Source organism: Pavona decussata, unplaced genomic scaffold, assembly GCF_977016875.1.
Source record: "Pavona decussata unplaced genomic scaffold, jaPavDecu1.1 SCAFFOLD_93, whole genome shotgun sequence".
NCBI classification, from domain to species: Eukaryota; Metazoa; Cnidaria; class Anthozoa; order Scleractinia; family Agariciidae; genus Pavona; species Pavona decussata.
Window position 1 is genome coordinate 764,967 of NW_028145510.1, and position 25,034 is coordinate 790,000.

Here is a 25,034-nt window from a genome sequence, read left to right on the forward strand (position 1 = left end):
AACTGCGATAGTAATACAGTGGTCGAAAAATGAATGAAAAGAATAGAAAAACAAGGAAAACATTAACATTTCGCCCACGAAAATTCCTTCCACCCGACTAACTGCCCCTGGGTCTCCGAGGTTTATAGTGAGGTGTATAACTGAATCATATCACATGGTTATCAGCTTGCCGTTCAGTCAGTTGTTTCCTTCCTTCATTTTCTCTTCCGCGAAGAGTTTCCTCGATTAATTCAAAAATGCCATCCCAGTCATAGCCGTTATGATGTTTCGGAATTTTTTCGTGCCATGACCTGAATATCATCTCAGACTTGATTAACATCCATGTTGCGGGAGAATCTTTAATCTTTAATAGAGGTACTCCTAAAACAGTAAAAACTATACTAGGAGGTTAAATAGAAGTGTCGTTTGGAGTATGGGCGATAAAAAGCCAGGTTGGAGTTTTGGAAAGGTTATAGAAGCTCAGCTAAAGCTAGGATCCCAACAGGTCAAACTTTCGACGGCACACGTATACGGGAAACTGAAACTGATTTAACTGACAAATCGATGGCAGTTTTCAATAGTCTAGACCGGTTCTTACAGATCATAAAATGGCGTCATAAAATGTTCAAAACTCAAGTGCGGCAAGTATAGTTTCGCTGCCAGCTGGGGTTTTGAACATTTTAAGGCGTCATTTTACGGTCTATAAGTTTTTTTTTTTTTTTTTTACAACGACATGGGAAAAGTACGAGTGGAATTGGCTTTATTTTTCTTTGAGAAAGCGCGTGCGGGTTACATCTGACGTCCTTATTGTCTGCTTCTTATAGACAATAGGTACGAACGTACGAACCAATCAGTGTGCGGGAATTTTGACAGTTATTGTAAAAAATCTGATAACCAAGATATGGGAAGAAGGAACTCAAACCTTGCTATTGACAAAATACATTGAACAATATTTTAATTACTGAAAATGATGTATTATTCAGTAATGACACAGGCAAACTCAAAAAAAGAAATTCCGAGTGCTGCTATCAGGGTCGAGTCGAACCTAAGACCTTCCGATTACAAGTTTGGATGCTCTACCACTGAGCTACAGGAGACTTGTGGGAGCTAAGGCTATTAAACTAGGTTCATGGGACAAATGTTCATGGGAGCATCCGTGACGTAAAAGCATGATGCAAAGAAGAAGCAAGCTTTGCGGCAGCCATAGTCTCCCTCGCGAGGGAAACTACGACAGCCACCCACGCAAAAAAAACCCTGGCAAACAGGAAACGTTTACGCCAAGGAAGAAACTTCAAGTACAGTTACACATTTATTTGAAAAATAAAGAACCTTCTTTCTTACCGAACTCAAATGTCAGAAAAATTTCCATTTAACCAAATTTAATTTATTGTGTCTATCTTTCTTTTTCTCACGGTAAGTGTTAAGACGGCCCGTCGTTTACTCACTTAACCATTTAGATTTTATCATTTTACGAGAAAAATTTGCATAGGTGTGGTCAATTTAAAACGCCATTGCTTTCGGTTATGTCCAAGTTTACTTGTATGCGTCCTCATTCGTTTTAAGTTTCGGTAGGTTTTAGTTGACTGAAACTTGCCAGGGTGCAACAATTAGAGATCATTACGCGAAAAAAGTGATAGTAAAACTTACACTATGAGCAGTGGGATACTAAAACGAGTGAACCACGCGCGCGTACGCGCAAAGATTGCTTCCCGCGAGGAGACGCCCACGGAAGGCAATTTTCGCGCGCGTTCGCGTGGTTTACTTCTCGTAGTCTAAGTAAAACTTGCCCCTGTGTAACCAATAGGCTTTCCGACAAATTAGTACGCCAAATCCTTGATTTTGAGCTCAAAACATGGCACTTGTGATGAAATAACTTGCGTTAATTGGTGTGATAAGCTTTATTATTTATCCCGTGCAGTTCGTTGTGTTCTTATTCTTCTTAAAGGGTAATTTTCAATTTCTGCTTTGGCACACTTGCTAGTGATACTGATTTGAAAGGTTGCTCAGTAGCCGGTTAACTCTGCTCATTTGAATTACAAAGAAATCTAGCATGTATGTGAGGCAATTTCGGGCTATTTTGTAGTTTTAGCGCGATATTGCTTCGCATCCACGTTGGATAACATTGTAATGCAAATGAGAAACATTAACCGTGAAAAGGGCTTTTAAAATTAAAATTAATCAATTACTCATATCATAACGGAACAAGCCCATGACTGCAGCGCAGATGTCTTTAATCCGTTGAGCATCTTTGCTGCTCAGTTCTCGTTCCCATGCCGTCACGGTCCTAGCTCCGACCACCTCTCGGGACCTGCCTATGGAGAATTGCGCAGTTTTGACAGCAGTGAGAAGACGATGTTCCGCAGCAGGTGAAAGAGGAACGCCTATGAATTGAAACAGTCGCTGGGCCGTTTTTCGAGGTTTCTTGATCAAGTCTTCAAAATGGACATAGTGTATGGCTTCCTTTGGCAGGTAATAATTGCTACGAAATGTAGCTCGCAGCTGCGTGGCCCACAGATGAGAAAGAAACGCAATAATGTCTCCGCTTGTATCATTTTTGTATGCAAGAGCAATCCGGTGGATTTCTTGAAATTCATCTGCAAAGTAGAACATCTTTTTCGTATGAAATTTGATATTCGCTATTGCAAAAACAGCCTCCTGTACGGCATCATGAAGTGTCCTATCGGCGCGCATTTCCCGAAGCCAAGAGTTCACCCACCCCCTGGGATCTCTAACTACAACAATGGCCCGCATTCTAGACCCCACGACTTTCTGTAACCAAGCGAATTTCATGCTCCATTCTGGGTCCCCAAGTCGGACAGACGGCAGAGCATTCTGGGATCTTTTAGGTAAGTTTTTCAAATGTCCTTTTAGATTATTCGCCAGAGCCCTCAACCACTTTCTCATTCGAGCCATATCTGCGGTGGGCAGAGCGTAAGAGTATGCAGCGCAAGGATCCATAAATTTACTCGTTGACAGGGGAAGGTCTGTGTTAAAAAAGTCCGACGTATTTTTGAATAAATGATGTAGAATTTCACTTCCGGCCAGCGGCAGAGAAGTGTACAATACAAACGGTGGATCTTCTTTCGGTTCAAAATTGGTGTGATCATTTGGTTCTATGGGTTTTGTCCAAGAACAATTTTTCCCGGTACACAAATCAAAATTTACCGTGAAAGTTAAAACCAACCACAGTAATAAAAGACTCCACAGAACAACTTTACAACTGGTTGAGCGAATCATTGTGCGCCAAAGCTGCAAGTAAAAAAGCAGTAGAGTGCAAGAAATGCAGAAAAGTAAAAAAAGTAAAGCAAAAAGACTCCACACGACTGAGTATTCTGCGTCACTTGATGACGCTACCGTATCAGATGCATGAATGACGTCCAAACCGAAGCGCACAGTTTTATTGTCACTGATCCGAACTTTGCAGAATCCACCAAACCCTAAAAACGTATATCGCGAGTAAGGTAGACTGTGTTTTGTTGCTATGGAGACAACGTATTTCACATCATTGACTCTCAAAAGCAGGGTCAATCCGACATCATGTAAAGTAATGACTCGTGGGAGCTCTTCTACTTTGTTTCCAGGTCCCAAGAAAAGATACGCGGTTCGAGTGAGACGTGCGTTCAGTGAGGTGGTTATATTGAGGTAGTTCGTCTTTGTATATTTTAAGCCTGCTACATACTCCCCCGTTTGGGCTAAAGATTTCTTACCGTACTCTAGGTTGGACCAGTACACCTCGTGCAAACGTCCGTCGATTGACACGCTGGCGCGCGTATCTCCTGAGGAACTTGTGTGAAGTGTAAAAGGGTGATCCACGTTATGAAAGAAGGCGCTCATAACTGAGGCTTGTCCACCACGATTTCTTTCAATGTTATCAACGACTAGAAGAACACTTGGAGTTAACATTACAAGATTACGATAGACACTGATCAGTCCCAGCTCTGTTCGATACCACTGGCTCATCTCCCCGCTAACGAAAACCATGTGACCTTCATTTGAGGCGGAGATAACTTCTCCCTCGGCCCTCCAGGCTGACGTTGTCTTGAATTTAAACCAACGATTACACTCTCCTATCTGTCCCTCAAAGGGACTGAAGCACCCCGAATTGGGAGATGGTCCAAATACTAAGGCGTTGTTGAGCCATGTGTATTTCTGACCGTACAATGTATCGGTGATAAAGGGTACTCCATTTGGAGCAAACACGAAAGAACCTTGGTCTGGGTGTTCGTGTCCTGGGTTTAGGTTCCTCCAACCTTTTATCCATGAACGAAAGCGTTTTCCCCTTACTATAGAGTTAATTGCCCTTCCGTGAAGGACACTGCATTTAAAGGAGAGAAACGTTTGTTCCCCAGCCATAGGGTATCGTGAGATATTGCTTCGAGGTGTTATGACCCCACCCCCGTAAGTAACGACTCCCCAGTCGCTATACACGTGAAGGCGTGGCAAGGTGGGATTCGGTTGTGCTCTCTCGGTGATGCTCGCATCGTAGAAAAGAAACTCCGTGTGAAGCATGCAGTTTCTGTGAGAGGAGGCTTGTGTGTAAGATGACTTAAGGACTCGATGTTCCCTGATTTGTCTCGCCAACCAGTTTCCTAAACCATTTCTCATCACATAATTGTCCAGAAAGACAAGCTGACTTTCTGGGCCATAGAACCAGTTGCGATTGGAGTCACCAATGCCGACGGTCTCTTTGAAGCCAGGAAGGATCGTATAGTGCATAAACGAAAAGTGTTCCTTCAGCCAGGGATTGTGCGTGAAATCAACGCGAAAGTGACGTAACGCAAAGAACACATACTGTGTCACGGAGCGTGACGTGTAGGTCCCGTAAGCTACTCCTTCATCGATTGAACCATCCACTACATTCCTCAACAGCTCCAAGTTCCTGCTCAGCATAAGATGAGCGCGTGACATCCATTTCTCAGCCTCGATGTTCTGGTGTCTGGCCACCACTAAAGCTCCCGTCAAAATAGCCATGTAGTTTGTCGCCACGTGATTCTGTAGGTATGACGTCCCCCACCACAGGTTTCTTTTGTACGATCTCTCATACAGTTCCTCTGTCACGGCCTCGATCTTTTTCAAGAAGCGAGTTCTTTGAGTACTGTTCAATTGCGCATACAAAAAATCGTAAGCTGTTGCCATGCCGGTTAACGAGTGCGCGACCGGAACATCGTCTTGCAACGAGTCGTTGACACGCCAGTTTGGGAGATTTTCAAGGCGATCCATAAACGAAATCGCAAGTTCTCTTGCCTTCATGTCCTCAGGGTTTAAAACACAGTAGAACGCCACAGCAGACAGGTCGTTTCCGTAACCTTCATTCCAAGCACTGGCAAAACTTTTCCATTCTCTTGCCGGTAGATATTTCTCAGGATTTTGTTTAATTTCTCGAGTGGCGGCTCGAATCCTGTCCGCAATTTCAGCGTGTGTTGTTCTCGCCCGCTGATGAAGAGATGGAATTTCATTTGAGTTGAAAAACAAGAATGGATGAGGAGGATTCTCTGTTGATCCGACATTTGCAGACTTGCTTGTAGCAAACGCGAAAAATACCGCAAGAAATGTTCTTAGATATAGCATCACGCGATCGCTGCTCCTGGCAGACCAAACGGAGTTTCTCAATAGTTATCCAATAACAGATATGTTTACACGCTGGCTTCCCCTGGGTAATAATTCAATATTTTGATTGGCCGATCATAGATGCGTAGACAGGAAACATAACACCTTTTTCTCTTTTTTTTTCCTTTATACGTATGTAGAAAGAAGTCACGCTTTCACGGCCTCCCACGCAGTTGCTTTTAGGGGACTCGTGTGGGGAGGAGGTAAGATACGAGTCCGATCCCCTGAAAACGACTGCGTGGGAGGCTACTAACCCTTCTGTCAAAGAAAAATCTCACTCAGGGATCAGACACGATGAGATGTTCTCAGAACTTGATAAACTCTTTCTTGTATATTTAGTGGCATAAAACAGACGAAATAAAAACAGGAAAGATAACACCATTTTGTCTTTCTTGATAATAGGTTTACGCTTAGAACTGTCAAATGAAAATCTCACGGGCTAGGGATTGGACAAACCGACGTTTTCAGATACGCTTGATAAACGTCATAAACTCTTTCTTGTAGCAGAAAAGCAGACGGAATGAAATACCAACTGGAATGTTATTTGCCCGATATAGTAAGTCTGGTACAGTCGCTAAGGGTGTAGGATGCAAAGGAAGAGCGAAGGAAAAATATGAGTCTAACCTCCCTGCGTTACTGACTTCCGAGATACCCAGTGAAAGATGTCTCTTGAGTGTCCTTTATGGACCGGACTGATTTTTGCTAGGCCCACCACCCTTTCTTCTCCTTTTTTCCTTCTGTCTCTCACCGCGCTATTCCTGATTCCTCGCGCGTCATTTTTGGCTCTCCGTAATATGTGCAGAGGAGCAGAATTGAGAGAAGTAGGAGAAGAAGAGGAAGGGGAAGCCGAGAAGGAGGAGAAGAAGAAGAAGAAGAATAACATTAACAATAACAAAATCATCATGATTATCATCATAATCAACAAAAGCATCAATAGCGATAATGCATCCATGAGTCATTTCCAGCAGCGCAGTTAAACAAACCGGCAAATGCCCCACGGCCAGGACACAGAGGACAAACAAGCTATTCAAATGCCCCACGGTGCAGTAATAGGTTGATCTCTTCGTTTCTGGGCTTACCTTTAAATATAATGAGAGTTAATTCAGGCCAGACTACGTCTTAGGAAAGTCTATATTGCTTCAGTGACCAACAACAACAACAACAACAGCAAATTCATTCACTTCAAAAAACATTCACAGAACACTTGAAAACCCATAGGTAGCTTAGATTAAGCTATTCCGAGGCGGACTCACAGACCTGAAATAAAAGAATGAAAGAAACAAGAAGTACGGTAGATTTGGAGGGAACTGGGAACTGAGATGCGCGAAGCTGCCAGCAGCCTGGGACGAGTTTTAAAGCAGCTGTCAAAGATGGCGACGTTCAGCAGTTGTAGAGATAATTTTCAGCGTTTATTGTGTCTTTCCATCCCTTCGTTAGGTAGATATAACTTCTGTGGGATGTATTATTAATATTGGTGTGATCTGATCTCCTTTTCTTTCTGCCATCAGTTTTTTTGTTGTGTGGATGTAGTGCTTTTGTGCAAGAACTCGACAACAGGTGAGTGAGATAAAGGCGCGCATTTGTGTTACTTTTTGAGCGGTAAAAGTCATATCGAAAGCATTAATTATATATTTTGTTTGAACTTCTCAAATGCGTTTTTGGAAGGTGTAAAAAATACATCATTCACGGTGATTCACGCACTCTACTGATTTAATATATTTAGGACCAGATGAAATCTTAGCTGGCCATCAGCTATTATTAAAGCTATGCACATGAGCTGGTTTCTTCTGCTTCTGCAATTGAACTGTTTTTATTTTAAACTTTAGAGGCTGGGAAATCAAGTAAATAACAGTTATTTATTTATTTATTTTTTGTTAATCAACAAATTCACTGAGCCTTGAAGAAAACAAAACCTTGCCATGAAATAAATGTGTTGTTCACTGGCCGGGAGAGTCCATAAATTATTAGGAAAAACTGTGCCTAATCTTGAGTACGTAGCCTTGGGCCACACCCGAGACATCGGGCACAGTTTCTCCCAACATGGACCGACCTAGGCTGGTGAATATTTTCTATTTATTTTTTATTCTTTATTTTTTATTTTTTGCTGCGAGAAAACAAGGGCCAGGTCTTGCAACAAGTCCACCTGGACTTGCGGGCAAGATAAAAAACATTCTGCCCAATGTCAGAGCCAATCAGATTGTATGATGTACAGAATTCTACCTCCTCATGGATTGAGAAAAAAATAATAAGATATTAACTCATAGAAATAGATGGAAAGCATTCGGTGGTCTGATAGCCAGACATGAAGAATACCCCTGTAAATGCTTTTCATTTGACTCAAATTGAATGTAGCTTCAGTGGGAAGTCTAGTCAGAAGCGTATCAACTTGACAAGATGATATGCTTCTGGCAAAATTAATTATACCTAGTTCAGCTTCCCTGTAGAAAATTTCAGTTCTGCAATTTTCACTCTAGTCTGTTAGAACTTAGCCTGCGAATACAGCCGCCTCTCATCGCTCCCAGCCCCGATGGGCGTTTCGCGAGAGAGAAACCCCCATCAGGGCCAGGAGCGATGAGAGGCGGCTGTATTCGCAGGCTAGTTAGAACTTGAACGTAACCAAGTTTGGGCCAAAATAATGAGCCAAAATAATGAACATCTATACTTTATTTATCCCTGCTAGAAATACTGTACTGGGAGTGAAATTGCAGAACTGAAATTTTCTACAGGGAAGCTGAACTATTTTGCTGGTACTTCTCTGTATTACCATCTTCAAGTTTTCTGAGAGTTACAAAGTAAACTGAGATTTGTCTGTGCCATGTGCACATCAGAGTTGTGTACCGTAAACAATCGACCAGGTTCTTTCTGGCTGCTGATTAAAGACTATTAAACTAGCATTTGTTTTCTTATCTTGGCAACAGCTTTGCAGATCTTAAGAAGGAAGGCAGCTGGCTAGTAGAGGTATGATTTCAGTGGCTAAAATGCTGTGTTTCCAACATGATTCACCACAAAAGGAATAGAGTTATTATATTGAAGAGAGAGAGGAGAGTGTTCAACTGGCAAATAGTACTTCATTGAAATATCTTAACAAAGTATTGTGTGAATTATGTCAATGGTTTACTTTTTTTGATATAAAAGAACAGCCCCTACCCAAATCCACTGATCTGTACACTGGTTAGTTATTTATTGACTGGATAGAGTTATCTGCTCTTTGAACAACTGAGAGCCAGTCTTTGTTCTTTGTTGAAGCTGTTTTGTTCCTATATATCGTGACCAGACTGTTATTTTGATGAACGCTCATTTTATAAAAAAAAAGTGATAACTAAAGATAAATTGGCCACTGTGAATAGATTCAAGTGCTGATGTGTCATGCGTTAGCCCTTCGACAGAATGAATCCGAATCTGTCGCTCATACTAAGGGCTAATGCTGGAAACACCAGCACTGGAATCTCTTTATGGTGGCTAATTTACCTTAAGTTATGAACTCTGTTGATAAACTAACTGTTTATTTCTACTTTGCCTGCAGAACAGACGTTTAGTTTTTGTGGTTTTCAGGCAAGCAGTTTCGGAATTTTTTCGTGCCATGACCTGAATATCATCTCAGACTTGATTAACATCCATGTTGCGGGAGAATCTTTAATCTTTAATAGAGGTACTCCTAAAACAGTAAAAACTATACTAGGAGGTTAAATAGAAGTGTCGTTTGGAGTATGGGCGATAAAAAGCCAGATTGGAGTTTTGGAAAGGTTATAGAAGCTCAGTTAAAGCTAGGATCCCAACAGATCAAACTTTCGACGGTGCACGTATGAGGGAAACTGAAACTGATTTAACTGACAAATCGTCGGGGGCAGTTTCCTATAGTCTAGACTCTTACAGACCATAAAATGAGGTCATAAAATGTTCAAACTGACTCAAGTGCGGCAAGAAGTTTCGCTGTCAGCTGGGGTTTTGAACATTTTATGGCGTCATTTTATGCTCTATAAGGTTTTTTTTACAACGACATGGGAAAAGTACGAGCGGAATTGGCTTCATTTTCTTTGAGAAAGCGCGTGCGGGTTACATCTGACGTCCTTATTGTCTGCTTCTTATAGACAGTAGGTACGAACGTACGAACCAATCAATGTGCGGGAATTTTGACAGTTATTGTAAAAAATCTGATAACCAAGATATGGGAAGAAGGAACTCAAACCTTGCTATTGACAAAATACATTGAACAACATTTTAATTACTGAAAATGATGTATTATTCAGTAATGACACAGGCAAACTCAAAAAAAAGAAATTCCAAGTGCTGCTATCAGGGTCAAGTCGAACCTAAGACCTTCCGATTACAAGTTCGGATGCTCTACTACTGAGCTACAGGAGACTTGTGGGAGCTAAGGCCATTAAACTAGGTTCATGGGACAAACATCCTGCATACTGCTAGGATTGGACTGTCAATGAGTGGCATATTCGTAATGAAAGGAAATGTGATGTAACATTTTTTTTAAGCCTGGTGAACAAATGAGAATGATGTATTATTCAGTAATAACACAGGCAAACTCAGAAAAATACAGGTAAACTAAAAAAATACTCTTTTTGATTTAGTTTTCTCATGTGTTCACTCCAGCTATAGAATTATAAATTATTTCTACATTTTTCTTTTAATCAAATAATCCCAGCTTAACCTTGTGAGAAAGAATTTTAAAATTCTAGGCATGATAAGAACAACCACAACTTAAAAACCGATAAGGATTTCAGAGTCTTTGGCAGACGGATGACAACTGTCGGTACGAATGACTGATCCCCTTTTGAGGAAACTTTTGAAAATAATTAACCCCTTTATCTCAAATACTACCCCTCACCCCCCCCCCCCCCCCCCCCATGAATGATCAACTCCTTTGGAGCAGATAAGTAAACAATAATGCCTGGTTATAGGCTTGACTTCACCGCTCTCTCTTGGGTCCAAACAGGAACATATGATTATTCGAGGAAATTTGGGATTTGAGGTAATAAAATATGAAAAGCAGATTGATCATTACGCGTATCCTTGCGTGCAAGAGCCATCTTTTGTTTCTTCGCGAGGAGCATCCGTGACGTAAAAGCATGATGCAAAGAAGAAGCAAGCTTTGCGGCAGCCATAGTCTCCCTCGCGAGGGAAACTACGACAGCCACCCACGCAAAAAAAACCCTGACAAACAGGAAACGTTTACGCCAAGGAAGAAACTTCAAGTACAGTTACACATTTATTTGATAAAAAAAAGAACCTTCTTTCTTACCGAACACAAATGTCTGAAAAATTTCCATTTAACCAAATTTAATTTATTGTGTCTATCTTTCTTTTTCTCACCGTAAGTGTTAAGACGGCCCGTCGTTTACTCACTTAACCATTTAGATTTTATCATTTTACGAGAAAAATTTGCATAGGTGTAGTCAATTAACGCCATTGCTTTTGATTATGTTCAAGTTTACTTGTATAAGTCCACATTCGTTTTAAGTTTCGATAGGTTTTAGTTGACTAAAACTTGCCTGGGTGCAACAATTAGAGATCATTACGCGAAAAATGTGATAGTAAAACTTAGACTATGAGCAGTGGGGATACTAAAACGAGTGAACCACGCGCGCGTAAGCGCAAAGATTGCTTCCCGCGAGGAGACGCCCACGGAAGGCAATTTTGGCGCGCGTTCGCGTGGTTTACTTGCGCTTTACTATCCCTAAGAAAAATAAGTAATCGCTCGTAGTCTAAGTAAAACTTGCCCCTGTGTAATCAATAAGCTTTCCGACAAATTAGTAGGCCAAATCCTAGATTTTGAGTTCGAAACATGGCACTTGTGATGAAATAACTTGCGTTGGACTTGGTGTGATAAGCGTTATTGTTTATCCCGTGCTGTTCGTTGTGTTCTTATTCTTCTTGAAGGGTAATCTTCAATTTCTGCTTTATTACACTTGCTAGTGAAACTGATTTGAAAGGTTGCTCAGTAGCCGAACAATTAAAATTAAAATTAATCAATTACTCATATCATAACGGAACAAGCCCATGACCGCAGCGCAGATGTCTTTAATCCGTTGAGCATCTTTACTGCTCAGTTCTCGTTCCCATGCCGTCACGGTCCTAGCTCCGACCACCTCTCGGGACCTGCCTAAGGAGAACTGCGCAGTTTTGACAGCAGTGAGAAGACGATGTTCCGCAGCAGGTGAAAGAGGAACGCCTATGAATTGAAACAGTCGTTGGGCCGTTTTTCGAGGTTTGTTGATCAAGTCTTCAAAATGGACATAGTGTATGGCTTCCTTTGGCAGGTAATAATTGCTACGAAATGTAGCTCCCAGCTGCGTGGCCCACAGATGAGAAAGAAACGCAATAATGTCTCCGCTTGTATCATTTTCGTATGCGAGAGCAATCCGGTGGATTTCTTGAAATTCATCTGCAAAGTGGGACATCTTTTTCGTATGAAATTTGATATTCGCTATTGCATCAACAGCCTCTTGTACGGCATTATGAAGTGTCCTATCGGCGCGCATTTCTCGAAGCCAAGAGTTCACCCACCCCCTGGGATCTCTAACTACAACAATGGCCCGCATTCTAGACCCCACGACTTTCTGTAACCAAGCGAATTTCATGCTCCATCCTGGGTCCCCAAGTCGGACAGACGGCAGAGCGTTCTGGGATCTTTTAGGTAAGTTTTTTAAATGTCCTTTCGGATTATTCGCCAGAGCCTTCAACCACTTTCTTATTCGAGCCATATCTGAAGTGAGCAGAGAGTAAGAGTACGCCGCGCAAGGATCCATAAATGTACTCGTTGACAGGGGGAGGTCTGTGTTAAAAAAATCCGACGTATTTTTGAATAAATGATGTAGAATTTCACTTCCGGCCAGCGGCAGAGAAGTGTACAATACAAACGGTGGATCTTCTTTCGGTTCAAAATTGGTGTGATCATTTGGTTCTATGGGTTTTGTCCAAGAACAATTTTTCCCGGTACACAAATCAAAATTTACCGTGAAAGTTAAAACCAACCACAGTAATAAAAGACTCCACAGAACAACTTTACAACTGGTTGAGCGAATCATTGTGCGCCAAAGCTGCAAGTAAAAAAGCAGTAGAGTGCAAGAAACACAGAAAAGTAAAAAAAGTAGAGCAAAAAGACTCCACACGACTGAGTATTCTGCGTCACTTGATGACGCTACCGTATCAGATGCATGAATGACGTCCAAACCGAAGCGCACAGTTTTATTGTCACTGATCCGAACTTTGCAGAATCCACCAAACCCTAAAAACGTATATCGCGAGTAAGGTAGACTGTGTTTTGTTGCTATGGAGACAACGTATTTCACACCATTGACTCTCAACAGTAGGGTTAATCCGACATCATGTGAAGTAATGACTCGTGGGAGCTCTTCTACTTTGTTTCCAGGTCCCAAGAAAAGATACGCGGTTCGAGTGAGACGCGCGTTCAGTGAGGTAGTTATATTGAGGTAGTTCGTCTTTGTATATTTTAAGCCTGCTACATACTCCCCCGTTTGGGCTAAAGATTTCTTGCCGTACTCTAGGTTGGACCAGTGCACCTCGTGCAAACGTCCGTCGATTGACACGCTGGCGCGCGTATCTCCTGAGGAACTTGTGTGAAGTGTAAAAGGGTGATCCACGTTATGAAAGAAGGCGCTCATAACCGAGGCTTGTCCACCACGATTTCTTTCAATGTTATCAACGACTAGAAGAACACTTGGAGTTAACATTACAAGATTACGATAGACGCTGACCAGTCCCAGTTCTGTTCGATACCACTGGTTCATCTCCCCGCTGACGAAAACCATGTGACCTTCATTTGAGACGGAGATAACTTCTCCCTCGGCCCACCAGGCTGACGTTGTCTTGAATTTAAACCAACGATTACACTCTCCTATCTGCCCCTCAAAGGGACTGAAGCACCCCGAATTGGGAGATGGTCCAAATACTAAGGCGTTGTTTAGCCATGTGTATTTCTGACCGTACAATGTATCGGTGATAAAGGGCACTCCATTTGGAGCAAACACGAAAGAACCTTGGTCTGGGTGTTCGTGTCCTGGGTTTAGGTTCCTCCAACCTTTTATCCATGAACGGAAGCGTTTTCCCCTTACTATAGAGTTAATTGCCCTTCCGTGAAGGACACTGCATTTAAAGGAGAGAAACGTTTGTTCCCCAGCCATAGGGTATCGTGAGATATTGCTTCGAGGTGTTATGACCCCACCCCCGTAAGTAACGACTCCCCAGTCGCTATACACGTGAAGACGTGGCAAGGTGGAATTCGGTTGTGCTCTCTCGGTGATGCTCGCATCGTAGAAAAGAAACTCCGTGTGAAGCATGCAGTTTCTGTGAGAGGAGGATGACTTAAGGACTCGATGTTCCCTGATTTGTCTCGCCAACCAGTTTCCTAAACCATTTCTCATCACATAATTGTCCAGAAAGACAAGCTGACTTTCTGGGCCATAGAACCAGTTGCGATTGGAGTCACCAATGCCGACGGTCTCTTTGAAGCCAGGAAGGATCGTATAGTGCATAAACGAAAAGTGTTCCTTCAGCCAGGGATTGTGCGTGAAATCAACGCGAAAGTGACGTAACGCAAAGAACACATACTGTGTCACGGAGCGTGACGTGTAGGTCCCGTAAGCTACTCCTTCATCGATTGAACCATCCACTACATTCCTCAACAGCTCCAAGTTCCTGCTCATCATAAGATGAGCGCGTGACATCCACTTCTCAGCCTCGATGTTCTGGTGTCTGGCAACCACTAAAGCTCCCGTCAAAATAGCCATGTAGTTTGTCGCCACGTGATTCTGTATGTATGACGTCCCCCACCACGGGTTTCTATTGTACGATCTCTCATACAGTTCCTTTGTCACGGCCTCGATCTTTTTCAAGAAGCGAGTTCTTTGAGTACTGTTCAATTGCGCATACAAAAAATCGTAAGCTGTTGCCATGCCGGTTAACGAGTGCGCGACCGGAACATCGTCTTGCAACGAGTCGTTGACACGCCAGTTTGGGAGATTTTCAAGGTGATCCATAAACGAAATCGCAAGTTCTCTTGCCTTCATGTCCTCAGGGTTTAAAACACAGTAGAACGCCACTGCAGACAGGTCGTTTCCGTAACGTTCATTCCAAGTACTGGCAAAACTTTTCCATTCTCTTGGCGGTAGATATTTCTCAGGATTTTGTTTAATTTCTCGAGTGGCGGCTCGAATCCTGTCCGCAATTTCAGCGTGTGTTGTTCTCGCCCGCTGGTGAAGAGATGAAATTTCATTTGAGTTGAAAAACAAGAATGGATGAGGAGGATTCTCTGTTGATCCGACATTTGCAGACTTGCTTGTAGCAAACGCGAAAAATACCGCAAGAAATGTTCTTAGATATAGCATCGCGCGATCGCTGCTCCTTGCAGACCAAACGGAGTTTCTCAATAGTTATCCAATAACAGATATGTTTACACGCTGGCTTCCCCTGGGTAATAATTCAATATTTTGATTGGCCGATCATAGAGGCGTAGACAGGAAACATAATACCTTTTTCTCTTTTTTTTTTCCTTTATACTGTAGAAAGAGGTCACGCTTTCACGGCCTCCCACGCAGTCGCTTTTAGGGGACTCGTGTGGGGAGGAGGTAAGATACGAGTCCGATCCCCTGAAAACGACTGCGTGGGAGGCTACTAACCCTTCTGTCAAAGAAAAATCTCAGTCAGGGATCAGACACGATGAGATGTTCTCAGAACTTGATAAACTCTTTCTTGTATATGTAGTAGCATAAAACAGACGAAATAAAAACAGGAAAGATAACACCATTTTGTCTTTCTTGATAATAGGGGTCACGCTTAGAACTGTCAAATAAAAATGTCACGGGCTAGGGATCGGACAAACCGACGTTTTCAGATACGCTTGATAAACGTCATATGGGCAGAGGAGCAGAATTGAGGAGGTAGAGAAGTAGGAGAAGAAGAGGAAGGGGAACGGCCGAGAAGGAGGAGAAGAAGAGGAAGAAGAATAACATTAACGATAACAAAATCATCATGATTATCATCATAATCAACAAAAGCATCAATAGCGATAATGCATCAATCATTTCCAGCAGCGCAGTTAAACAAACCGGCAAATGCCCCACGGCTAGGACACAGAGGACAAACAAGCTATTCAAATGCCCCACGGTGCAGTAAATAAATAGGTTGATCTCTTCGTTTCTGGGCTTACCTTTAATATAATGAGAGTTAAAGCCCGGGGGGGGGGGGGTACTCCCTTATATGGGCTATATAGGTATGTGCGGCGCCAAAGGGTATGGTTTTTCGGCTGTTTTGGTCATAAATAGGGTATCGCTTTTAGCCATTTTGCCGCCATTTTGGTAATAAATAGGGTATAGATTTTTGCACTCTAGTCCAGGGTTCGATTTTTTTTAGAAGAAGCTACTTCAGGTCATAAATAGGGTGGGGAAAATCGCAGATTTTAGTCATAAATAGGGTAGGGAAAATCGCAGATTTCGGTCATAAATAGGGTAAGGGTTTTGGGAAGCGGGCCGCACACCCCTACCCAATTTTTTTTGGAGTACCCCCCCCCCCCCCGGGAGTTAAAGGCCAGACTACGTCTTAAGCAATATTAAAATATTGCTTCAGTGACCAGCAACAACAACAGCAAATTTATTCATTTCAAACAACATTCACAGAACACTTGAGAACCCACAGGAAGCTTAAATTAAGCTATTCCGAGGCGGACTCGACAACTGACTCAAAGACTTGAAATAAAAGAATGAAAGAAACAAGAAGTAAATCCAGAAGTCGTTTTGGAGGGAACTGGGAACTGCCCTGAGATGCGCGAAGCTGCCAGCAGCCTGGGACGAGTTTTAAAGCAGCTGTCAAAGATGGCGACGTTCAGCAGTTGTAGAGATAATTTTCAGCGTTTATTGTGTCTTTCCATCCCTTCGTTAGGTAGATATAACTTCTGTGGGATTTATTATTAATATTGGTGTGATCTGATCTCCTTTTCTTTCTGCCATCAGTTTTTTTGTTGTGTGGATGTAGTGCTTTTGTGCAAGAACTCGACAACAGGTGAGTGAGATAAAGGCGCGCATTTGTGATACTTTTTGAGCGGTAAAAGTCATATCGAAAGCATTAATTATATATTTTGTTTGAACTTCTCAAATGCGTTTTTGGAAGGTATAAAAAATGCATCATTCACGGTGATTCACGCACTCTACTGATTTAATATATTTAGGACCAGATGAAATCTTAGCTGGCCATCAGCTATTATACTGTATTATATTAATAAAGCTATGCACATGAGCTGGTTTCTTCTGCTTCCGCAATTGAACTGTTTTTATTTTAAAGTTTAGAGGCTGGGAAATCAAGTTAGTAACAGTTATTTATTTATTTTTTGTTAATCAACAAATTCACTGAGCCTTGAAGAAAACAAAACCTAGCCATGAAATAAATGTGTTGTTCACTGGCCGGGAGAGTCCATAAATTATTAGGAAAAACTGTGCCTAATCTTGAGTACGTAGCCTTGGGCCTCACCCAAGACATCAGGCACAGTTTCTCCCAACATGGACCGACCAAGGCTGGTGAATATTTTTTATCTATTTTTTATTCTTTATTTTTTTATTTTTTATTTTTTGCTGCAAGCAAGCAAGGGCCAGGTCTTGCAACAAGTCCACCTGCACTTTGCGGGCAAGATAAAAAACATTCTGCCCAATGTCAGAGCCAATCAGATTGTATGATTTACAGAATTCTACCTGCTCATGCACTGAGAAAAAATAATAAGATATTAACGCATAGAAATAGATGGAAAGAATTCAGTGGTCTGATAGCCAGACATGTAGAATCCCCCTGTAAATTCTTTTCATTCGACTCAAATTGAATGTAGCTTCAGTGGGAAGTCTAGTCAGAAGCGTATCAACTTGACAAGATGATATGCTTCTGGCAAAATTAATTATACCTAGAAGTACTACCAAAATAGTTCAGCTTCCCTGTAGAAAATTTCAGTTCTGCAATTTCACTCTAGTCTGTTAGAACTTAGCCTGCGAATACAGCCACCAAGTTTGGGCCAAAATAATGAGCCAAAATACTGTACTGGGAGTGAAATTGCAGAACTGAAATTTTCTACAGGGAAGCTGAACTATTTTGCTAGTACTTCTCTGTATTGCCATCTTCAAGTTTTCTGAGAGTTACAAAGTAAACTGAGATTTGTCTGTGCCATGTGCACATCAGAGTTGTGTACCGTAAACAATTGACCAGGTTCTTTCTGGCTGCTGATTAAAGACTATTAAACTAACATTTGTTTTCTTATCTTGGCAACAGCTTTGCAGATCTTAAGAAGGAAGGCAGCTGGCTAGTAGAGGTATGATTTCAGTGGCTAAAATGCTGTGTTTCCAACATGATTCACCACAAAAGGAATAGAGTTATTATATTGAAGAGAGAGAGGAGAGTGTTCAACTGGCAAATAGTACTTCATTGAAATATCTTAACAAAGTATTGTGTGAATTATGTCAATGGTTTACTTTTTTTGATATAAAAGAACAGCCCCTACCCAAATCCACTGATCTATATACTGGTTAGTTATTTATTGACTGGATAGAGTTATCTGCTCTTTGAACAACTGAGAGCCAGTCTTTGTTCTTTGTTGAAGCTGTTTTGTTCCTATATATCGTGACCAGACTGTTATTTTAATGAACGCTTGTTTTATAAAAAAAGTTGATAACTAAAGGTAAATTGGCCACTGTGAATAGATTCAAGTGCTGATGTTTCATGCGTTAGCCCTTCGACAGAATGAATCCGAATCTGTCGCTCATACTAAGGGCTAATGCTGGAAACACCAGCACTGGAATCTCTTTATGGTGGCTAATTTACCTTAAGTTATGAACTCTGTTGATAAACTAAATGTTCATTTCTACTTTGCCTGCAGAACAGGCATTAATTTTTTGTGGTTTTCAGGCAAGCAGGGGCATGGAGTGTTGAGTGCGAGTCATGTGCAATGGGAGGTGTTGTGCACTCCGCACTTGCCTCTGTTTGCCTGAAAAATCTGAAAAATAATCTTTATGCCTGTTCTGCAGGCTAGTTTCTACTTCCCGCCGACGCAGCACCACCATTTTTGTGGAAACATAGTTAGTAGAGGGGACTTGTTATGAAACCCGGCAAACTTCAAAGGACCATCTCTTTGTTATGATTTTCGCGTGGTCACGTGATATTGACCGTGCACACAAAATCCAAGATGGCGTCCGGAGTATCGTGACTGAGAGTGAAGTTGTAGTTTATTTTGAAGATTTTGCGCTTCAACTGCTTCGATTCGACAAGTGTTTACGTAAAAGTGTTTATTAATCACACTGCCTGGCGACAACTGCGCTGTGTTTGACTGTGGGAGCTGTAGAAGGACAAAAGGAATCGGAATATGGAAGTTGCTGTAGCAAAGGACGCATTCTCGTCCCCAGAGCCGCCTGGTCCTCTTAGCCGCTAGAGGCGGGGCACGAGGACCAAGTGGCCAGGATTATGGAAGTCCTAGATTCTAGGACTTCCGGCAATCATGTATGAAAACTTGAAATGTCATTAAATTTAGTGAGAATAACATGGCGGCTGCCAGAGGCGATAAGTTTATTGAGATACTGGCGAATGTTCTACGTCGTCTTATTTTGGAATCGATTTTTCTTCGTGAGCAGTTTTGGAACGCAATTATTGTCGAAAAAGGAGGGATATGCAAGGTGTCTTTGCCTTCGGCAAATCTTGATATTCCAGCTTTTGCCCTTTGTTTTGACTCATGGCTGGAGGTCAGTGACTCCATCATTTCGGTTGCATCGCCGTTGAATGCGCTGATGCGGGATCAGATATCAAACTTGACAGCATGGAATTACCATCTGCAATGATTCTTTGAGGCGAATCGTTAGACTTCTCTGTATCCCAGATGGAAGGAATATTTTAAGTTTATTGGAAAAAAAAATCAGAAAGGTTTTGGATAGCGTTGAGATTAGGGAAAAGATCAAAGCAGCTGTAGTTGATGAGGCACATCTCATTGCAGAATGGTAACAAGTTTTATTCTAATTCTTTTCACAATAAACACATAGATGCTCTACAACTATATACTTTGTGATCAGTCTAAATCACACTACAAACCTGTGAGGGTTAATCTGTCATTATATTAAAGTTGAACAATGTTATGCAAATCATTAATGGGAAAATGACCACACCACGTTCTCATTTTTAGGATGGAACTGGTGTTTTGAGGATTCAATTTATAATACAGATGGACCATCTGATGGCTCATTCAATAATTATTCGCTTCTACTTTTATTTGACCTATTTTAAAATCACTCGTGATCCTTGCAGCCTGATTGGCTCTCAACAGTGTGATTTATTCACGAATCGCACTATTTTTTGTCTCCAAATCGCATCCCTTTAGCACGCCCATGAAAATAAAATGAAATAATAACCACTTAAAAAATGGGTTTCGTGAAGCAGATCAATAAATAATATATTGACAAAAAGAAATGTGATTTCAAAATGGTTGTAATAAATTACTAAATATTGAACTTTGCTCTCCACTCAGTTCTATTAACAATTATGCTTTTAACAGTTTTAATACATGAATGCCATTAGAAGGATAATCTGTGCCCATACTGTTATACACAGATGACAGATTATCAGACAAACTAGAAACACTTGTCAGTTCAAGTTGTTCCTCCTAGACAAGAAGTCCATCTTTAGCATTTATACCTGCAAATTAACTACCATACAGATTCATTGGGTTGGATTATCCATCTCTGCTATAAATTCACCCATTTTGACTTCAGCACACATTAACTCATTCACTTATTATATTACGCATTGACATTTGTGTGTTTAATCATGTTATGTGTCTGTATCCTTCAAGAGACCTATTTTGAGTTAATTGGGTTCAATGAGTGTTCCAAATATTAAGTAAACTAAAAATAAGTTGTTTTAAAAAAGACCAAATGTTGAATGCAATTTCTATTATAATATAAAATACAATTTTAAGGAATTTTCATATTTTCGGTGACACTCTTTTTATGTCTCAAAGATAATTCTAGCAGGTATTGGATTTGAAGGAAGGACAGTGCCAATGCAAATTACTTGGGTTGCCCTCTTCCACTTTCAAGGAGGTAATTTCCCAAATTCTGCCACCACCCCCTCCAACCCCCCCCCCCCCCAAAAAAAAAACTAAAACTGGGTGTTGCAAAACAACTGCATATTAAACATTGTTAATAATTAGGTATGCTAAGTGCCATGTTGCCAAATATACCTATAGTTGCACTTACAGTAAACAGCAACAGAGAAAACAAGATATATAATTTCAAATTCCTTAGAGATAGTGGATCCTGTCATCATATCATTGAAGTGAACTCAAACAGAAAGAACATATTTTACACTGCTCCTGGATACCAACACACATGAAATAGAGGCCCTCTTGCTGTCTTACATCGCAAAGCTAAAGGCGCTGAGAGAGATGTCCCTTACTGTACTTTATTCCAAGTTAGAAATTTGTGGGGAATGCTCCAGCCATTTGTGATCGCCACTTGGGCGAGAAGCAGTTTGCATCGATAGGCTCGGAAAATTTAACCATTCAATGGCGTAGAACTGCGAGCTCTTTCATTTTTGTCTCAGCCAACGAAAGCTCCTGCGAAGATAGACTCTTTTTCATTAAAGACTGCAATTCGTAAATGTTTTTTTATCTTGTGAAAACAAAATTTAATATTATCGAGCGAAACTTCCCTTCCCGATAAAAACTCTAAAAGCTTTTGCCAACTCCACACCGTGTTTCCTTCACGAAACTATTGACAGAGCGGTTTCTAATTAAAAACGGTTTGATTATAACACCTGCTGATGTTTAAAAAATTTGCCAACGGCTTTTCGGAGAATCTTTATCGATTTTTTAGCGTCCGCCATCGTGCTGCATTTCTTTTTGACACTTCTTTTATTTTTCGCGCCAGGTGCCGCTAACATTTTAACTTCCGTTTTAGATTTCTATTGTTAGGAACTAGCCAATCAAATCCTGTGTCCCCAGAGCCTCCTTTCCCTCGTGCGAAGGCCCCGCCGGCTAAGAGGGACAGGAGGCTCTGGGGACGAGAATGCGAAGGACGAGGCAAGCAAGAAATGGCGGGAAGATTGGTTGAGCGTCATTACAAGGACACGAGAGATAGATCAGGACTTTCGAAGAAGAATCGAAAACGGCAAGGTCTTTACATGTGAAAAACATTTTGATCCTGAAGACATCGAAATATGTAAGTAGTTTTGTCGTACCCAAAGTTAAAGTTGTGTTTACAAACACAGATCGATCGATGACGATGTCATAGTTTCTATCGTCTCCTAGCTGGCTTTATTTCGTTCAGATTACCCTCTCTCATTCTTTCTTATTTCACAAAAATTCTCTTTAATTCTTGATCCTTGTTTCTTATTTTGATTGACAGTTATCTCCGAAAAAATGACGAAAAAGAAGCCACGATTTGGTGCCCTGCCGACGTTGAACCTGCCAAAGAGACGTCACGAGTCTGCAAAGCCCACGCCAAGGCCTGCTCGATCGGTGGTGAAAGACTGCGAGCAACTACCAGAGAGTTGTTACAGGTCTTTTGGTGAATTGTGCCAGAGAGTTACGTACCTGAAAAGTCTGAAGGAGTGGAAATTTAAAACATTTTCAGATAGGCTTGTTCTGAGAAAGATTGTGGAACCCTTTCTTCTCCCAGAGATAGAAATCATGATTGATGACAGTCTGGGATACACAGTGAAATCTTTTGGTTGTTTTCTCCCAGAGGATCATCCTGTGTACATTGATCACCGGCGTTCTGTAAGGAATATCACAATATGTAGGCTTGTGAAGGAACTGGAGAGCTGTAAACTCTGCCGTTGATTGGACGCTGTTGAACTGACAAGCCAGCTATTCCATCATGTCATCCCAATAGATGAAGACCCACTAATGGAAGGTGAGCAGAGCGGGCTGTTTCCAAACAAAGGCTATTGGAGATCAAAGGATTGTTGTCTACTGCATGGAGGACAGGAGGACGATACATGCCTATCATGCATGGATTACTTGTCTTGTGTCTCAACAAACATAAAAGCCAAGGAGAGGCGGCTATCTAAGCCTGGGCATGTGAAAGCACCAGTTTCCAAAACTGATCCAGTAAGGATAAAACTTACATTGCAAGGACAAAGATTAAAGTGTACTGAACTTGAACGAGAGCTTCATGAAATGCGAGCAGAAATCATGAAGACAAACATAGAGGTGGACCATCAACTCAGTAATGACTTCACCAGCATCCTTGATGAGTCTGATAGTGAAATTACTCCCTTCATGAACCTGTTCTGGCAACAACAGAAAAAGTTATTCTCAAGTAGTCGCACCGGCGTGAGATATCACCCCATGATAATCAGGTTCTGCCTTTCACTTGCTGCAAAGTCACCTTCATGTTATGAAGAGCTCCAGAATAGCAAAGTCCTGGTTCTTCCAAGTCAGCGCCGCCTAAAGGATTACCGGAATGCTATTCGACCTCAAAGGGGATTTCAAGAGGAAGTAGTGAAAGAGTTGAAGGCGCTAACTGACCCATACTTTGATGTACAAAGGTATGTGGTTCTCTTGTTTGACGAGATGAAAGTGATGTCAAACCTTGTTTTGGACAAAGTCACAGGAGAACTAATTGGTTTTACTGATCTTGGAGATGTGGAACTGAATTTTGGAGCTCTCGAGAAAGTGGATGAAATTGCCACTCATGCACTTGCCTTTCTTGTACGTGGTGTTTGCACCGAGCTGAAGTTTTGCCTAGCACACTTTGCTACAACCGGTGTTACTGCTGCTCAGCTGTTGCCCCTGTTTTGGGAAGCCGTTTGCATCCTAGACAGCAGATGCAACTTGTGGGTTGTTGCTGCCACATCAGATGGAGCTTCTCCAAATAGGAGATTTTACCGCATCCACAAGCCACTTGATGGAGATGCAGAAAAGGATGTCTGTTACCGTACTGTAAACCTCTACGCACCACATCGGTTTGTGTATTTCTTTTCGGATGCTCCACACCTAGTCAAAACCACCAGAAATTGCCTTCTTCATTCAGGCCCAGGAACGTGTACAAGGTACATGTGGAACGATGGAATGTATATTCTATGGCAGCACATCACACAGATGTTTTACCAAGACATGGAGAATGGCCTCAAATTGCTCCCAAGGCTGACTTATGAGCACATCAATCTCAACTCATATTCAGTCATGCGCGTTAGTCTAGCCGCACAAGTCCTAAGTGCATCAGTGGCTGCTGTGCTCAAGTCATTTGGTCCACCAGAAGCAGCAGCGACCGCGACGTTCTGCGAGATGGTCGACAACTTCTTTGATTGCCTAAATGTGAGGAGTTCAGCAGAGCACAAGGCAAAAAGAAAGCCATTTCTTGCTCCTTATACATCTGTTGAGGATGAAAGGTTTCAGTGGATGTTAGAGTTTCTTGAATATTTAAGGATGTGGAAAGAGAGTACCGACAACCGGCCAGGGAATTTCACTCAAAATGCCAGGGGCCGCATGTTTATTTCATGGCAGACTTATGAGGGGTTCAAGATCACAGTGAACTCTGCCATAGAAGCAACCAAATTTCTGCTTCAGGAAGGCATGGAATTTGTGCTAACAGAGCGCTTCTGCCAGGATACAATCGAGGAGTACTTTGATAACCAACGCAAACTGGGTAGGAGAAGTGACAATCCTGACATTCGTTCATTCGGCTACAACAGCAACACCATCAGAATCCAGAGAACTGTGTCATGCCAAAGTGGGAACACAAGAGGGCGAAAGGATAAACGCAGATCATGGGAACAAGTCACCGACGATCCGCTGCAATGTCGCAAGAAACGAAAACTGACTTAATAGGACATTTTCACTATGGCATCATTTGACTACAACTACCAGAATCCTTCAGTTTTTTGTTTTCTCATGCTAATTAGAGCCATTGTTCTTTGCTCTCCACTGGCATTACAAAATTTGACTTTGAAAAGGAAAACGAAATGAATTCTGGTATTTGTAGTCAAATGACGCCATCATGAAAATGGCCTATAAAGGACTCACACTCGCTCACTTATCCTCATTATGCCGTGTGGCACATGAGGCCTCACTTAATTATTTAGGGACAATGGAACAGTATTAATATGATTTATGGGTAATTATTGTAAAGTTAATGTTCAGAATATTGTTCTTCCAAGGGGAACTACCAAGAAAATTTAAAAGCCTGCCATCTTTAATTACATTCATTAATGCAGAAGAGGCCATAATTTCGTATAAGTGTCCATATTATATAGTAATAGGTGACTGTATTTTAGAGGTATATTATGTAGACTGGGTCTCTTTTAGTCCAAGTGAACTGTGTGTAATAGCCAAAAGAGCAGTTTGCCTGTACATCCAGTGGAGCTACCAAGGGTCATTAGTATCAGGAAGGTGCAGACCTTTTTTTGATTTTGGACTATTTTGGAGGTTGAAATTTACTGTTGGACTTTTTTCAGAT

The 25,034-nt window shown here is 41.6% G+C and overlaps 3 protein-coding genes and 1 long non-coding RNA gene across 4 annotated transcripts in view; 2 read left to right on the top strand and 2 right to left on the bottom strand.

The window, feature by feature from the left end:
- Positions 1–908: 908 nt before the first annotated feature.
- Positions 909–6,330, bottom strand: LOC146473461 (dermatan-sulfate epimerase-like protein). Its single transcript, XM_085118121.1, has one exon. The coding sequence runs from the start codon at positions 5,545–5,547 to the stop codon at positions 2,158–2,160; it is 3,390 nt and encodes a 1,129-aa protein (XP_084974247.1). The 5' UTR covers positions 5,548–6,330; the 3' UTR covers positions 909–2,157.
- A 609-nt stretch (positions 6,331–6,939) lies between these two features.
- On the top strand, positions 6,940–10,384 carry LOC146473462 (uncharacterized). Its single transcript, XR_014866363.1, has 4 exons — positions 6,940–7,023; positions 7,095–7,143; positions 8,505–8,544; positions 9,110–10,384. It is a non-coding gene; the product is annotated as an uncharacterized LOC146473462 (long non-coding RNA).
- Positions 10,385–10,794: 410 nt separating this feature from the next.
- On the bottom strand, positions 10,795–15,466 carry LOC146473463 (dermatan-sulfate epimerase-like protein). Its single transcript, XM_085118122.1, has one exon. It carries the CDS (start codon positions 14,943–14,945, stop codon positions 11,568–11,570), a length of 3,378 nt encoding a protein of 1,125 aa, XP_084974248.1. The 5' UTR covers positions 14,946–15,466; the 3' UTR covers positions 10,795–11,567.
- A 919-nt stretch (positions 15,467–16,385) lies between these two features.
- The window catches only part of LOC146473464 (protein disulfide-isomerase TMX3-like), a 26,890-nt gene continuing 18,241 nt past the window's right edge, over positions 16,386–25,034 (top strand). The window contains exons 1-3 of the mRNA XM_085118141.1: positions 16,386–16,494; positions 16,566–16,614; positions 17,863–17,902. Coding sequence (XP_084974267.1) covers positions 16,428–16,494; positions 16,566–16,614; positions 17,863–17,902 — 156 coding nt within the window. The 5' untranslated portion in view covers positions 16,386–16,427. The remainder of the gene's footprint in view (positions 16,495–16,565; positions 16,615–17,862; positions 17,903–25,034) is intronic.

Bases quoted from the DNA above. Each gene is read 5' to 3' on its own strand.
- LOC146473463 (XM_085118122.1), bottom strand. From the start codon at position 14,945: ATGCTATATCTAAGAACATTTCTTGCGGTATTTTTCGCGTTTGCTACA.
- LOC146473461 (XM_085118121.1), bottom strand. From the start codon at position 5,547: ATGCTATATCTAAGAACATTTCTTGCGGTATTTTTCGCGTTTGCTACA.